Source organism: Carcharhinus amblyrhynchos, chromosome 25 (assembly GCF_965287045.1).
Source record: "Carcharhinus amblyrhynchos chromosome 25, sCarAmb.v2.hapA, whole genome shotgun sequence".
NCBI lineage: Eukaryota > Metazoa > Chordata > Chondrichthyes > Carcharhiniformes > Carcharhinidae > Carcharhinus > Carcharhinus amblyrhynchos.
In genome coordinates, this window is record NC_137348.1 from 12,405,823 (window position 1) to 12,423,825 (window position 18,003).

The 18,003-nt window shown below is 41.1% G+C and overlaps 1 protein-coding gene across 12 annotated transcripts in view; it reads right to left on the bottom strand.

The window, feature by feature from the left end:
• The window catches only part of rapgef1b (Rap guanine nucleotide exchange factor (GEF) 1b), a 194,725-nt gene that overhangs the window by 38,523 nt on the left and 138,199 nt on the right, over positions 1-18,003 (bottom strand). For 7 of the 12 annotated variants that reach the window (XM_080212337.1, XM_080212336.1, XM_080212332.1 and 4 more), the window contains 2 exons: positions 12,530-12,781; positions 222-314 (listed from right to left, as the gene is read on the bottom strand). The exons of 1 other annotated variant lie outside the window; for it this stretch is intronic. In XM_080212337.1, coding sequence (XP_080068463.1) covers positions 222-314; positions 12,530-12,781 — 345 coding nt within the window. The remainder of the gene's footprint in view (positions 1-221; positions 315-12,529; positions 12,782-18,003) is intronic. 4 more of the 12 variants (XM_080212343.1, XM_080212341.1, XM_080212340.1 and 1 more) reach the window with 2 other exon arrangements.

An 18,003-nucleotide genomic window follows, 5' to 3' on the forward strand; every position in this document is an offset into this window, starting at 1 on the left:
TTACCAGACAACTTTGTAATGTGATACCCTATCTAAACAGGGCAAAAACAAAGAAGGATACTGGGTGGATAGTCGTGGTGTTAATTTATTAATAATGAGTTGCATAGCACAATGATATGAGTCGCACAAAGATATGAGTTGCACAAAATAAAGACCATTCCCAGCATGCTTTCCTCTATAGCCAAGCAGCAATTACTCAACATGCTTGTGAAGCTACTTACTGCTTCTGGGTGAGAGAGGTCTCCATTGGTTTGGTTGGACGAATACAGATTGACGTATTCACCCTCACCAGCATCCTCACTATTGCTTTCGCTCTACAGGAGACAAGACCATAAGGTCTCAAGATACTCACTCCTGTTTCTGTGCACAATACTTTCCAAGCTTAAGACCATAATCAAAACATGGACAAACCCCATTCCACACACTTGGAAATTCAATCCAAACTTTCAGGTTTACTCACTCACTACTCATTCTTAAGAATACTTGAAGTGCTGTTTTTCATCCTTCACACATTTATCACAGGCCCAGTGAGGTCTAGCTTATTTCATTTGGACAGCCGAACAGCAGGCAAGGGCCTCCGCACCTATCAATAATAGTCTTTGCAGAACCCGCAAGTTTGCAGGAGAAATACCCTAGTAATATAATTTTCCTTCACCAGAGCTTGTAGTTAGCTTATATTTAAGAATAATGAGCTTTTCTACAAGACTGCCAAGATTGGATTCATTCTTACGTGCTGTTATTTAGCATTCAGATGAATGGCCTCCACCCACAATGTTGACCTACTCTCTCCCCCTCACTGCACACACTCACACAAGATTCTGATGAACCTGCCAATTATTTATATTTCATCAGATCTCCAACATTTGCAGTTTATTTTCCACGTTAATAACCAAACAAACAAAGCCTCAAACAGCAAAGTTAGAAGTTTCAACACAAAACATATTCAATATCAAATATTGGCACAACATACTTTTTTTCAAAAAAACGGTCCAATTGAGATGTGGTATATTTCCCACCAAATCCACATCCAAAAAGGAGTTGTGAATTTGAACAAGTCTGGGGAGTGGAAGAAATGCTTTTTGATAATACATCAATTAATTAATTTTCAGTTATTTATAGTTTATATCCTTACAACACACCACAAACTTCACAATGCAATGTTTTGAACGTCTTTGTTTTCTTTCTACAAAGTAAAATAAAACACACTTACTTCTGTTCAATGAGTAACTTATCACATGCAGCAACATGTAAAGAACCCATAAGATATAATTTGCTATTGATAGTGAACTCAGGTGAATAAAATGTTAGTGTATGCAGAGGTCAGCCTGAGGTTCATTAGCTGATGTGGCTAAGATAAATATCAATGGCCAAAAAAGCTGTCCTTCAACATTGATTTTGCTTTGCACACAAGTGCAAATCTGAATCAGTCTGTGAGCAGAGGTACTTATGTATGAAGCAGAACTTTTGCACCATGATTATTCACCAGTCATTAGATTAGCCACCGTCAATTTGCTACCATTTTGCTGTTTCTCTTTCTGGCCTCAATCCTGTAAAAATGTTAACTTTGCTTAACAGCAGACTGCTATACATAAGATTACATTTTTATTCCAAAAATATTTTGGGTAAAGTATATGCACTTTTGAAAATCAACCCAAGATATTACCAAAATAGAAATACGGTTGTATAAGATCCACCTTTAAAAAATATTAATGAATACTGTGTTTATAAGGGGTTCATGTAAATTATTTATATGTAACATGGATCAGCTCTGAATGCCGTTAGGGCTGCACATTTGAAGAAATGCAAACCTGCTTAAAGAATTCTTCTACAGTAGACAGGGTTTCAGACAGAAAATTAGTGAAATTGTTTCCACAGAATTACTGATCAGCAATGACTGGATAGGTGAACAGCCAGCCATGTGCAATTAACAGATGTGAAACAAAGTCAAACACAATTACATTCCTAGAAAGAGCGCAACCCAGGCAAAACTGAATAATTAGGATTTTCACTTGTCAAGTTTAACTGATCCATCAAATCTACAAGGGATCTGCTCTAATGAACATTAGAAAAATACCCAAAATATTCACTAAAACGTCTTGCTATTAATGTAGTCTGATAGCGCCTGGAAATTTGTGACCATGATTCAACATGTTTTAATTCCTTTCCTGCATGAATCCTGTGTGCTACTTGGCACAGACTTTGACAAAATAATTAATTTGGTGAAACCAAATATAAAAGAAACCTCAAACTCAAAAAGAGACAATCAAAATCAAGAACATGCTTGGAAGCAGGAAAAACTAAGCTTGGCTGGAACTTCAAATTATCTGGTTTGCATGCTGAACGATTAGGCAAACCGTTAGCTAATTTGACATTAGACTCGAGTGTTTTTCTGGTTAAGGCAACATTTGATTGAGCAGGTCATCTTTTTGGTATCAAAAAATGAGAAATAATAATATTTTTCTTTTTGTAATATCTATGTCATTTTTCTTATGTACTGGAAAACAGGCCGAAGGAGGTACGATTGTTGTGACTGGATTAAGAGACTCTGACTGTAAGGTTCTACAACATCATCAAGATATTATGATTATAGAATATAGGGCAGAAGGTAGCCATTTGGCCCATTGAGTCTGCACCGACCACTATCCCGCTCAGGGCTGATCCCCATAACCCCATGCATTTCACTAGCTAGCCCCCCGACACTAACGGGCAATTTAGCATGGTCAAACCACCTGACCCGTGCATTTTTTGGACTATGGGAGGAAACTGAAGCATCCCGAGGAAACCCATGCAGACACAGGGAGAACGTGCAAACTCCACACAGACAGTGACCCAAGCCAGATGTTTGAATCCGGGTCCCTGGCCTTGTGAGGCAGCAGTGCTAACCACTGTGCCGCTCTACAACTTAAACAAGTTGTAAAATTTAAGCTAGTGAAACAAAGATAGGACAGGTTTACTTTTTAAGATATAGGAGTTAAGAAAGAAATTTAATCAGTTCTGGGATGTTTTGTTCTTGAATTATATACTTGTACACTAGTTTTCTAGAATATTAACTGAACTATTCTTGAAAATGTCTTTTTTTCTTCTTGAAAACACTCATCATAGCTACATACACGTTATAGTTTAACCTGACAACAGATGCATTAAAAAATAGCAAACTAGCTGAATGAAATCCACCCTGCTTACTGAGGGTCACTGCCCATCAGTGTTATTTAAAAACACTAAACTAATGCTTCCAAGTTATTTAATCAAACAAATCCTTATGTTTGTCTGTCTAATCATAATGATTCAAACACTGTGATCCGCAGGAGTATTTTTGATCTAGCTGGACTTGCTGTCCAGTGTGCACCTCTATTAGTGAGAAATTTTACTCAGCAGCCTCTGATGGTAAAAATTTAAATGCAAGAAAAGAATCCGCAAGATCGTCCATTCTTGCCTAGTACTGGAAATATAACAGGATACTGCCAAAGTATTTTCTAAATGGATTTTAAACATATAAAGTCAGCTGAATAGCAGTTACATCAATAATAAGAAACGGGCAGCACAGTGACACAGTCGTTAGTACTGCTGCCTCAAAGTGCCAAGGACCCAAGTTCAATGCCCGGCTTGGATCACTGTCTGTGTAGAGTTTGCATGTTTTCCTCATGTCTACGTGGATTTCCTCCGGGTGCTCTGGTTTCCTCCCACAGTCCAAAAGAAGTGCCAGATAGGTGCATTGGCCATGCTAAATTCTCCCTCAGTGTATTTGAACAGGCACTGGAGAATGGCGACTAGGGGACTTTCACAGTAACTACTTGTGACACTAATAAATAAACTTAAACTACTTATTGGCTTTATTAGTAACACAACAAAGAACAAAGAAAATTACAGCACAGGAACAGGCCTTTGGCCCTCCAAGCCTGCACAAACCATGCTGCCTGACTTAATTAAAATCCCCTACCCTTCCAGGGACTGTATCCCTCTATTCCCATCTCATTCATGTACTTGTAAGATGCCCCGTAAAAATCACTACCGTATCCGCTTCCACTACTTCCCCGAGCAACAAATTCCAGGCACCCACTACTCTCTTCGTGAAAAATCTGCCTTGTACATCTCTTTTAAACCTTGAACCTTGTACCGTAAACCTATGTCCCCTAGTAATTGACTCTTCCACCCTGGGAAAAAGCTTCTGACTATCCACACCTCTCAATTTTGTAGACTTCTATCAGGTCTCCCCTCAACCTCCTTCGCTCTAGTGAGAACAAACCAAGTTTCTCCAACCTCCCTTCACAGTTAACGCCCTCCATACCAGGCAACATCCTGGTAAATCTTTTCTGTACCCTCTCCAACACCTCCACTTCTTCTGGTAGTGTGGCGACCAGAATTGAACATTATATTCCAAATGCGGCCAAACTAAGAACATAAGAAATAGGAACAGGAGTAGGCCATCTAGCCCCTCGAGCCTGTCTCGCCATTCAATAAGATCATGGCCGATCTGTCTTGGCTCAGTTCCACATTCCCACCCTCTCCCCATAACCCTTAATCCCCTTGCCTATCAAAAACCTATCAACCTGCGCCTTAAAAATATTGAGCGAGGCAGCCTCCACCACTTCAACGGGCTGAGAATTCCAGAGATTCACCACCCTTTGAGTGAAGAAGTTCCTCCTCAACTCCGTTCTAAACCACCCCCCCTTTATCTTGAGGCTGTGCCCTCTAGTCCTACTATCCTTTCTGAGCGGGAAGAGCCTCTCCACCTCTATCCTATCCATCCCATTCAACATCTTATACGTCTCAATGAGATCTCCCCTCATTCTTATAAACTCTAACGAGTACAAGCCTAGTTTATTCAGCCTCTCCTCATAGTTCAACCCCCTCAACTCCGGAATCAGCCTAGTAAACCTCCTCTGCACTCCCTCCAAGGCCAAAATATCCTTGCGTAAGTGCGGCGACCAAAACTGCACACAGTACTCCAGCTGCGGCCTCACCAGTGCCCTATACAGCTGCAGCAAGACCTCCCTACTTTTATATTCAATCCCCCTCGCTATGAAGGCCAGCATCCCATTCGCCTTCCTGACCACCTGCTGCACCTGCAGGCTGGGTTTTTGCCACTCATGCACAAGGACCCCGAGGTCCCTCTGCATCGTCGCATGCTGCAGTTTTTCGCCATATAAGTAATAGTCCTTCCTACCATTATTCCTACCAAAGTGGACAACCTCACATTTGCCAACATTAAATTCCATTTGCCAGTTCCTGGCCCATTCACCCAGCCTATCTAGATCCTTCTGCAGACTCTCCACACCCTCCGTACAATTTGCCGTTCCACCAATCTTGGTGTCATCAGCAAATTTCGACACCATACACTCGGTTCCCTCCTCCAGATCATCTATATAAATGGTGAATAGCTGAGGCCCCAGCACCGACCCCTGGGGCACTCCCCAATCACCAACCGCCAATCTGAATAGCACCCATTGACCCCCACTCTCTGCCTCCTATTTGACAGCCAATCCCCTATCCATGCTTACACCCTACCCCCAACTCCATGCCCCCTGACCTTCTGTAATAACCTCTTGTGAAGCACCTTGTCAAACGCCTTCTGAAAATCAAGAAACACCACATCCACCGGCTCTCCTCTATCCACCGCCCTAGACACATCCTCATAGAGCTCCAATAAATTTGTCAAACACGGCTTCCCCTTAACGAAACTGTGCTGCGTCTGCTCCACCAAACAATTCTCCTCAAGATGTCTCGCTATTTTCTCTTTGATCACGGATTCTAACATTTTTCCTACAACAGACGTTAAACTAACCGGCCTATAATTCCCCGCCTTTTGCCTACCACCCTTCTTAAACAACGGCGTAACATTAGCCGTTTTCCAATCTTCCGGCACTTCCCCGGAATCCAGGGACGTTTGGAAAATAATCACCAAGGCATCCACTATCACCTCCGCCATTTCTTTCAGAACCCTTGGATGCATTCCATCTGGTCCTGGGGACCTGTCCACAATCAGTCCCTCCAGTCTGTCGAGCACTGCCTCTCTAGTAACAATAATGTCATTCAGGCCCTCCACTCCTACCATCTTTCCATCGCTAACACCCGGCAAATTATTCACGTCCTCCTCCGTGAAGACCGAAACAAAAAAGTTATTCAAGGCCTCAGCCATTTCCCCATCCCCTACCACTAAGTCCCCCCTCTCATCCTCTAAGGGTCCAACGTTCACCCTAGCCAGCCTCTTCCTTTTTATGTATTTATAAAAACTCTTGCTATCCTTTTTTATATTAAGCGCTAGCCCAGCGTCATAGTTTATCCTACCCTTCTTTATCAACTTCTTTGACATTCTTTGGTGACAAAGGTTCTATAAAGCTGCTAGTTTTTAAACTCAACATCCCGGCCGATGAAGGCAAGCATGCCGTATGCCTCCTTGACTACCTTCTCCACCTGTATTGCCACTTTCAGTGACCTATGTACCTGTACATACAGATCCCTTTGCCTATCAATGCTCTTAAGGGGTTCTGCCATTTGCTGTATATTTCCTATCTATATCAGACCTTCCAAAATGCAGTTTATCAGAAATAAGCAGCACTAAGCTGTTTTACTAAATGATTGCCACAAATAGCTAGTTTAATCCTCTTAATTTAAAACTGCTTAATTCAGATTTTCTGATAATTAGTATTTTAAAATCACTAAATTCCTTTGCTGTGCTATTCAATAATTCGAATTAAACAACTTGCTTATGCAAACAACTCGACTGTAGTCCAAAAGAGTTCATGACTGTTAAACATTTTGCATTTATCTTGCTTTATAGCTTGGCTCAAAACAAGACTTTAATTATAATGAACTGAAAATTTCACAAACGAATCTGAAAAGGCAGGATTCCAAGCACCATTGACAGGCCAAGTTCAGATCAGCATGACCTTTCAGTTTCTCATTGGGAAATTATAAAACAAGCAGACAGGAGAGAAGTGTACTGGATGATACAGTACCCCTGCCTCTAGAGACCATGATTCAAAGTCATCCCAAACTGATAGGCATGTCATGCAATCACAGAAATTACAGCACAGGCGGCCATTCTGTCCATCAAATCCATGCTGATGCCACCTCTTCAACTTGAGCTATCCATTTAAATCCCATTTCCCTGCATTTTTTCAAACATTTACTTAATTCCCTTTTGAATTGATTTAATATTTTCCTCAATAGCAACTGCAGTATTCAATGCTTCAGTAGTCCATGTGCAAAAATTCCGATGACCCTTTGCTGTTCTACCCATATTCTCAAGCCTATGTCCAGGTTGCAGATCTGCTAAAGTAAAAACAAATATTTTATTGTATATCCTCAAAAATATCCTCCAGAACATGCCAAACCTGTCACTGTTCAACTGAGAATGGCCACAATGAGAATCTCCCATAACTTTCAACTTCTCATTTGGAAATGGAAAATTATAAAAAAGCAGAGAGGAGAGAAGTGTAGCAGATGATATTGTATCCCTTCCTCTAAAAGCCACGATTCAAAGTTTTTACTGCTTTTACTCTAACAGATCTGCAATCCAGACATAGGCTTGAGAATATGGGTAGAACAACAAAGAGGTGGTCAGAATTTTTGCACATGGGTTATTGAAGCATTGAATGCTTTACTGCAATAGCTATTGAGAAAAATATTAAATTAATTCAAAAGGGAAGTGAAAGTTTGACAATACACTAAACTGTAACTGTAGTCTAACCAAAAGCTGCACAAATTTAAAAATATTTATTTCCTTTAATATATTTTATATATATATACATATATTCATACATTTCAATTTTCACTATGTTAATACATGAGACAATAATAAATCAGATCAAATCAATCTCTCAATTTGAATGCAGCTGCCATATCTCAACACACCTTACCACATCCTCCTTCTATCTCCTGCAATCCTTATGTTCATTTTCAGGATGTAACATTAATTTAGTACTTTGACACAGCTGATCAGCTTGTAAGGTCCATTTAGAGTTGACTGTGTTGTAATGAGGAACTTTAACAAAAGTCTGGTTCAGCCTTGATTAACATACTGTGTATCGTATTTTAAGAGTGTACAAATGTTTCATGAGAATAGATTGAGGGGTGAAGGAGTTCAGTTGCATGGGCAGATTGATGAAGCCACCCTGCTGGAGAAGAGAAGATTTGATAGAGGTGTTCAAAATCATGAGAGGTCCAATCAGAGATTATGGCAAGAAACCGCAATTTGGAAAAGATTTGATGGCAACACAAGAAAAGCATTTTTACACAAACAATGGTTGGGATCTGAAATGCTGTGTGTGTGTCTGATGAGACAGATACAATCGGGGCTATCAAAAGGAACGTGGGTATGCATCTGCAGGCAAAGTAATTGCAGTACTACAGGGCAAGGACAAGCAAATGGGACGAACTGTATTGTTCTTGCACAGCCAGCGTGGACACTAAGGGCAGAATGATCTCCTACAGTACTGAAACCATTCGATTATGCGATGTGTGGGACTGGATCCATCAAGACAGTAAGTAAGACAGATTTCCTTCCCTGAAGCAGTTAAGTTTCTTATCCCAAATGTGGTATTATCAACAAGTTTTAACATTATTTTTCCTCTATTCATGTTTGAATAACCTTCATAAATGGAATTCCGGATGCCTCAGCAGTAAATGCTCATACAAACTTCAACCATATCCTTCCAACTTTGGGATTGTATAGCCAGGACAATTTAATTCACAATCTTACAACAGATCGTATTTTTGTTCAGGTTGCAACATCACCCTTCATTCCATTTGCAGCCTCTGGTTTCTAGTCTTTATTTCCAATGGCAGGTCCAATGGGATGAAGGAGTATAATATCAAGGGTAAGACTTTTAGCAGTGTAGAGGATCAGAAGGACCTTGGGGTCCGGGTCCATAGGACTCTTAAATCGGCCTCGCAGGTGGAGGATGTCGTCAAGAAGGCGTATGGTGTACTAGCCTTCATTAATCGAGGGATTGAGTTTAGGAGTCGGGAAATAATGCTGCAGCTTTATAAGACCTGGTCAGACCCCACTCTGTGCGTAGTTCTGGTCGCCTCATTACCAGAAAGATGTGGAAGCTATTGAAAGGGTGCAGAGGAGATTTACAAGGATGTTGCCTGGATTGGGTAGCATGCCTTATGAGGATAGGTTGAGGGAGTTAGGTCTTTTCTCCCTGGAGAGACGAAGGATGAGAGGTGACCTGATAGAGGTTTATAAGATGTTGAGGGGTATAGATCTGGTGGATTCTCAAAGGCTATTTCCTAGGGCTGAAATGGTCGCTAAGAGAGGACACAGGTTTAAGGTGCTGGGGAGCAGGTACAGAGGAGATATCAGGGGTAAGTTTTTCACTCAGAGGGTGGTGGGTGAGTGGAATCGGCTGCCGTCGGTAGTGGTGGAGGTGAACTCGTTGGGGTCTTTTAAGAGACTTCTGGATGAGTACATGGAATTTAATGGGATTGAGGGTTATAGGTAGGCCTAGTAGGTAGGGATATGATCAGCGCAACTTGTGGGCCAAAGGGCCTGTGTGTGCCGTGGTTGTTCTATGTTCTAGTGTTTTGTACATACTGAATGAACATTTTAACCTGACTTATTCACATTCCTCAATATCCTCTATTTCTTTCTTCCACGTTCCTCTCAGTTTACATGTCTATTCATATCCCCTTATGCATAAATTTAAGCTATTTTTGTGTCTTCATCGTTCCCAATTTATCACCCAAATGTCAGAAGGCAAATCCCTCGAAGTTTGGGATTCTGTGCAGTTCCCAGTGACTGGGTCGATATCACAACTGGACAACTTTAAAATTTTACAACTCAAGAACAGCTTGTGTATTTAGTGGAGATAGAATGATTGGGGGTTAAAGCTGATAACACAAGCAAATAAAATGTACCCTTCCTGGTTTATATTTAAGAACATAAGAAATAGGAGCAGGAGTAGGCCATCTAGTCCCTCGAGCCTGCCCCGCCATTCAATAAGATCATGGCTGGTCTGTCGTGGCTCAGTTCCACATTCCCGCCCTCTCCCCATAACCCTTAATCCCCTCTCTTATCAAAAACCCATCAACCCGCGTCTTAAAAATATTTAGCGAGGCGCCTCCACCACCTCAACGGGCAGAGAATTCCAGAGATTCACCACCCTTTGAGTGAAGAAGTTCCTCCTCAACTCCGTTCTAAACCACCCCCCCTTTATCCTGAGGCTGTGCCCTCTAGTCCTACTACCCTTTCTGAGCGGGAAGAGCCTCTCCACCTCTATCCTATCCATCCCATTCAACATCTTATACGTCTCAATGAGATCTCCCCTCATTCTTATAAACTCTAACGAGTACAAGCCTAGTTTATTCAGCCTCTCCTCATAGTTCAACCCCCTCAACTCCGGAATCAGCCTAGTAAACCTCCTCTGCACTCCCTCCAAGGCCAAAATATCCTTGCGTAAGTGCGGCGACCAAAACTGCACACAGTACTCCAGCTGCGGCCTCACCAGTGCCCTATACAGCTGCAGCAAGACCTCCCTACTTTTATATTCAATCCCCCTCGCTATGAAGGCCAGCATCCCATTCGCCTTCCTGACCACCTGCTGCACCTGCAGGCTGGGTTTTTGCCACTCATGCACAAGGACCCCGAGGTCCCTCTGCACCGTCGCATACTGCAGTTTTTTGCCATGTAAGTAATAGTCCTTCCTACCATTATTTCTACCAAAGTGGACAACCTCACATTTGCCAACATTAAATTCCATTTGCCAGTTCCTGGCCCATTCGCCCAGCCTATCTAGATCCTTCTGCAGACTCTCCACACCCTCCGTACAATTTGCCGTTCCACCAATCTTGGTGTCATCAGCAAATTTCGACACCATACACTCGGTTCCCTCCTCCAGATCATCTATATAAATGGTGAATAGCTGAGGCCCCAGCACCGTCCCCTGGGGCACTCCACTAGTCACCAACCGCCAATCTGAATAGCACCCACTGATCCCCACTCTCTGTCTCCTATTTGACAGCCAATCCCCTATCCACGCTAACACCCTACCCCCAACTCCATGCCCCCTGACCTTCTGTAATAACCTCTTGTGAGGCACCTTGTCAAACGCCTTCTGAAAATCAAGAAACACCACATCCACCGGCTCTCCTCTATCCACTGCCCTAGACACATCCTCATAGAACTCCAATAAATTTGTCAGACATGACTTCTCCTTAACGAAACCGTGCTGCGTCTGCTCCACCAAACAATTCTCAAGATGCCTCGCTATTTTCTCCTTGATCACGGATTCTAACATTTTACCTACAACAGACATTAAACTAACCGGCCTATAATTCCCCGCCTTTTGCCTGCCACCCTTCTTAAACAACGGCGTAACATTAGCCATTTTCTAATCTTCCGGCACTTCCCCGGAATCCAGCGACATTTGGAAAATAATCACCAAGGCATCCACTATCACCTCCGCCATTTCTTTCAGAACCCTTGGATGCATTCCATCCGGTCCTGGGGACTTGTCCACAATCAGTCCCTCCAGTCTGTCGAGCACTGCCTCTCTAGTAACAATAATGTCATTCAGGCCCTCCACTCCTACCATCTTTCCATCGCTAACACCCGGCAAATTATTCACGTCCTCCTCCATGAAGACCGAAACAAGGAAGTTATTCAGGGCCTCAGCCATTTCCCCATCCCCTACCACTAAGTCCCCCCTCTCATCCTCTAAGGGTCCAACGTTCACCCTAGCCAGCCTCTTCCTTTTTATGTATTTATAAAAACTCTTGCTACTCTTTTTTATATTAAGCGCTAGCCCAGCGTCATAGTTTATCCTACCCTTCTTTATCAATTTCACCCTATGTGATTCAATTTTACCCTATGTGAATTATCAATTATCAATTTTACTCTATGTGATTCCTCTGGTGATTTCACAGTAAGAAATGTGAAAAACTCTTAAAAGAATCCAAATGTTCGACACTTCCAACATTGCATTTTTTCTTACTAGTAAACTGTTTGCCTTAAAATGCAAAGAAATTCTTGCAAATGTCCTTAGAACCATAGAATCCCTGCAGTACAGGAGGCGGCAATTCGGCTCATTGAATCTGCATCGGCCACAATCCCATCCAGGCTCTATTCCCTTAACCCCACATACTTATCCTGCTAATCCACAGACACTATGGTCAAGTTAGCATGGACAATCAACCTAACTCGCACATCTTTGGACTGAGGGAGGAAACTGGAGCACTGGAGGAAACCCGCACAAGCACGGGGAGAATGTGCAAACTCCACACAGACAGTAACCCAAGGCCGGAATTGAACCCTGGCGCTATGACTTGGCAGCGTTAACCACTGTGCCACCGTGCCGCCCAAATCCTTGTTTTAAAAAAACTTTTCTGAAGCAGAGGATTTTCATTTGAACAGATAATCTACAAATGGACATTGTATCTTCAAAGCAAGTTGAAATGATAGCAAGTGGGGGAATAAATGTAAAGGCATCAATCAAATTCCTTAACCCTATCAGAGATTTAGGGGAGTTTTAGTAAGGATGCAGGATTTATGTAAAGCACTAAAGCATTCAAACGAAGTTCTCACCGAAGAAGTTTGGAGAGAGGTGGGAAAAGCAGATTCAGGAGGGAGGCAGACAGGAACAGGCTTTGCATTGTCATGAGAGTCCAGCAGTTCCGTAGCTTTCACTATACCAGCCGAGCCCGGTAAAGTTAGATCGGAGCTCCTCGATTGGTGTACAGCTGGAAAGTGGGAGGTGATAGTGCAGAGAGAAGGAGATGCAGAGGTGTGATGGTGAGGAACAAAGTCCTGCGAATAGGACCTAAAAACCGACTTGAACTGAGAAGAGAAAAAGGAAAGGTTCACAAGTCAAATATAAAAATCAGACAATCCTACATCATACTAACTTAAAAGCAATTTGTTTAAAAAAAGAATTTGTCCTTTCCCCACCGTATATCAAATCTTTTCAACTACTTTTATTTCTCCTCGACAGCTAATTCCTGATATATATCGAGTGCTGTTTTCCCCATCCAACAGTGACAAGTTTAGATTGTTTAAAGCAATGCATAAGCAAACAGCAGAGTGAAGAGCTGCACGGAAAGCCTACTGGTTCAGTTTCACTGGCATGAAAACCATTACGTGCTGCAAGACAACCATCAGTTCAAGACAAAATATATTATTCAAATAAGAGTGCTTGGTGTCTTCAGACAGAATTCTAAAACGTTGATCAGTCTAAGTTTTTGACAGCAACAATGGAGGTGCCTTTCAAACTCAAATTACAGATCTACAGAAAATCTACATTCAAATTTGATGCTCACACATTGCTGCAAAATTGTCAAAGATTTACAGTTGGATTTACGCAATGAAAGTTGTAAGTCATAAACCTATTCACATTACTGTTGAGCCAGCTACAACGTCTAGCTACTGATTGACAGCAATAATTCTGATCAGTCTCAAGATGGTAATACAGGCTGTTATGGAAGCAGAAGGCAATGCTTCATGGATCAAACAGCTCAACCAAATAACCCAGCTCCAATCACATTTTTACACTATTTTTGTAGTTTGAAATTTTATGTTGTAAGTATGATAACTCTTCCCCAGCCAGACTAATTTTTCGTTTTTAAGCACAAGAAACTTTTGTCAATGAAATAAAATGGTCATTGCAAATAGTTGCCAACTTCTGTGTGTAGAAAGCAACAAACTGCACTTAGAGAAGGTGACATTTCAAAATCAATCATGAACTAAGATCATAGCAAACTTTTGCACTGACAAATTAGTGGATCTGCATGAATCTTATTAATCTGTTTCGACACTGGTGGGTTAGGGATCAAATAAGTTCAGAGGATAGACTCATCCAAGATCACAACTGGGTGGGGATGGGGGAGCAGGGTGCACCACCTTCTTGTTGCTTATTGATGATGAATTTCAGAAAACAATGAACTATGCTACATTTCCAATTAGTCCCATGAACTGTTTGGATTGTTTAATACTTGTGTTTATTCACTTGCGCCATATATCTTTCCACTGGATGAAGACAAGAGTTTGGGAGCTTTCCTGATGGTTTAATGTGTTTATTTACTGGCATTAAGTCTTAGTCAGTGAAGGAAAAAAAAACAAAGTCACAATCACCAACGAAGAGGTATTGAATGTCTTTTTCACTCTGGAGTCAAAACTTACATTATATCAAAACAAAAATGCTCTTAAGCATGAGCAAATAATTTGCTCAAGGTAAAAACATTGCACAACTATTAAAAAACATCACTGTAAATACAGCTTCTGGTGGCATTGAACTGGAACTGCTCCAAAGATGTCGTCATAATGCAGCTTTAGAAGTCATGGGCACAAAAATCCACAAACGCCAGGACTCATTTGATGAAAATGATATAAGAAGAGTAGTTGGTTAAAAACACTACCTGTACTTATCAAGATGATCAAGCAAATGACAATAGGGTGTGGGGATGCATGCAGAGGTGTGTGCATGTGGGGGTGCGTGCGTGTGCATACGTCACATCTGTTGGAGCGAAGTTACAGGTAAATTGCAATCTTACATCATTGATCAGAATCACATTTTTATAATACTCATAATCAGTCTTAGAGTCATAGAAGTTTACAGTATGGAAACAGGCCCTTCGGCCCAACTTGTCCATGCCACCCTTTTTTTTATATCCCGAAGCTAATCCCAATTGCCTGCATTTGGCCCATATTCCTCTATATCCATCTTACTCATGTAACTGTCTGAATGCTTTTTAAAAGACAAAACCCGCCTCTACTTCTATGTCAGGCAGCTTGTTTCAGACACTCACCACCCTGTATGTGGAAAAATTGCCTCTCTGGACACTTTTGTATCTCTTCCCTCTCACTTTAATTCTATGCCCTCTAGTTTTAGACTCCCCAACCTTTGGGAAAAGATATTGACTGTCTAGCTAATCTATACACCTCAATAGGCCCACAGTTGAACGGCACAACTGGAAACCACTCTTTTCAGACAAAAATCAGATCCTAAAAAGGTGATCTGATCATTTCCAAAGCTTTTTAAAGAAAGTAACAATCAATAATGAAGCCACTGACTAGCTGTCTGAATGTGAGGTCAATGTTATCTTGCTAAGGAACTTACTATTGAACAGATTAAATTGGACTCAAATGGGAAGGCATCTGGCTCTGATACTATTCCAGTTTGGATTATACCTCAACAAACTCTGTGCCACCAGTAAAATAATTCACTGCAGAAAAATTAAGATTTTTTGGCAGTTTTCTTTGATGTTGAAAGATAATGGAAAAAACATTTATTCAGCGCATACTTAAACCAGACAGACCACGACTGCCCCATGTCTGACTCTATGGAGTTTATTAATGTTGTTGGTTGTTAACAGAAAATGTGCTCGGACTGGATTCAGCAGCACTAGGTTAGGAAAAAGAAATTGAGCAGAGTCAGGCTCAGTCATGATGCCTTCAATGCCAAAGAGCCTACCAACATTCAAGACCCCTTAAGTAACAGGAACTCTAGAGAGATACCAGAAGTAGTTAGTAACAAGTGTCTACATACTTCAGTAACAACAGAAAATTGGCAAATTGAGCAGGGGGGCAATAGAAAACAGCAAGACCATGAACCATTCTACATCCACCTCCATAATACACACACTGCACTTGGACAGATAACCAGGCATCAACAATTTGTTCTCAATCTCTCTACATTTATGTATTTAAAATAATGTAACTGATTTGTAGGACAGCCAGGAAACAAATGCTGAAATCTGCAAGGTGAAACGGAAAAGTCTAACTGCATGGCACAACTCTGTTGTATGTTTATCGTTTAGCTGGCAATGAATGTGCTTCATCATTTTTTCCACAAGACATGAATAACAGTACAACGATGAGAGTCTGGAGATTGAATTGTTTTGTCTATCATTTAAGATAGTATTTACACAGATTTTTGTTATAGTGGGAGCCCCAATTTATCAAAAATACTTCAGACTTCTGGCATAGCTGTCCTAATTGTGCATTTATCTACTATTTCATAATGTGTAAAGCAACTTATATCAGTTAACTATTACAACTTGCAAATTTAACTTTCTTTGCATGCAAAGCACTGTTAAATTTATATATAATAGCACTTTTTGAACCTGAGAAAGTAAATATTATCCAAGGATTAACCATGTGGCATCATAATGAAGTCAAAGTTTTATAATGCCATAATAAATCTGAAGTTGAAGCTTCATTTATTTATTCACAATCTTCATAACAAAGGAGTTAAGAGACTGACGTTGTGATTTGGCAATGAAACACTTCTAGACTAAGCCAGATAAGTATGTTTGGGAAAAAAAATCTCATGTATTTATCTCCAATTAGTTTACTTATCTTGGTTCTCAAGATAGACATACTACTCAAGTTAAAAGACTGCACGGTGACAAAGCGACATCATTAACCATTTCCTATCCTGCACCAATTGCGGTTCACACATCAACACTATGCTCGCTGACCTACGTGGCTCAGCAGTCCTTCAATTTAAGGATTCTGGTTTGCAAGTTCCTCGCTAACACCATTCCTCCCCAAGCTTTGCAACCCCCTTCAACCCAAGATCTTGGAGCTTCTCAATTCTGGATCCTTGCACATTTACCAATTTTCATTATTCCACTACTGGCAGCAATTCCTTCAACTGCCTAGACCCCAAGTTCTGGAATTTTCTCTCTAAATATCTCCATCTCTTATTACTCCTTATTCCTCTTCTTTAAGATGTTTTTTTAAAACTGACCTCCTCCTACCCTGGCATCTCATGTCTTAAGTGTCAAATTTTGTTCAACATCATTGCCCTGATGAATCACCTTGGGAGATTTCACACCACCAAAGGTATAAATATGAATTCAAATTGCTGCTGTTGAACTTGTTACCATTCTTGCCATTGATCAATTAAAGATGTGTAAATGAGTATGGAAGAGGTCGGGGCGGTGAACAGCAGGTTTAGAAGGGCAAATTACTGTTAGAAATAATTTAAAAGTAGAAATCTTTCATACCAATATTTAAGCCACACTGAATTAAGGGTCAATGTAATTGACTTAGGAACAATGGTGAATACTTGCCAAGCAAAAATCCAAAAATGAGAACTTGTATTATGTACAACTCTTTTCCAAACACATTGCCATATTCTGAAAACGGTCTGGATCCAGTATTCAGCAGATATTACTGGAAGTTAAAAGGCACCAATCCAGTTTGGCTGGAAAAATAACCCTGCATGTTGATACAATGTCAGGTCATATCAGTTTGAACACCACTAATTCTTCAAACATCTGAAGCTTTTTGCTCTCCCGCAGTGCAAGCACATACAAAATTGGGTGTTACTCCCCAATCAAATGGGGGAAATCGTCAATATGGATCATTGGAGCTGAAAATCACCAACAACTTCATGCTGCAGTGATGATACACTGGTCATTTTAAGGAAAACGTCCCATAATTTTAGAAGTTAGAGCTGGAGTAGCTCAGTGGATAGTTCTTCTGCCTCTGAGCTAGAAGGCCCTGGATTCAAGTCCCATTAAGAAGTCTCACAACATCAGGTTAAAGTCCAACAGGTTTATTCAGTAGCACAAGCCACTAGCTTTCGGAACGCTGCTCCTTCATCAGGTAAGTGGGAGTTCTGCCCTGTTTGTGAACAGAACTCCCACTTACCTGATGAAGGAGCAGTGCTCCAAAAGCTAGTGGCTTGTGCTACCAAACAAACCTACTGGACTTTAATCTGGTGTTGTGAGACTACTTACTGTGTTTACCCCAGTCCAACGCCAGCATCTCCACTTCAAGTCCCATGCCAGAACTTGCTGGCTACGAAAGAATGCAGCCATAGATGCAGGTAAGCCAATGTGTTTTAGTGCCAGTTACCAGGGACAAAATAAATGGGAAATGTTAGCGGCAGAAAGGCTTTGTGGCTATAAAACCACATGCCAGATCCAAAAATGATGATTGATATAAAGGTAATCATCCACTATTGCAGAGACCTCATGTACATGGGAAGAAAAGTTTATTAATCTGGAGAACGTTAGATTGTCAAAACCTAGTGGCTTCAATATACCCCAGTC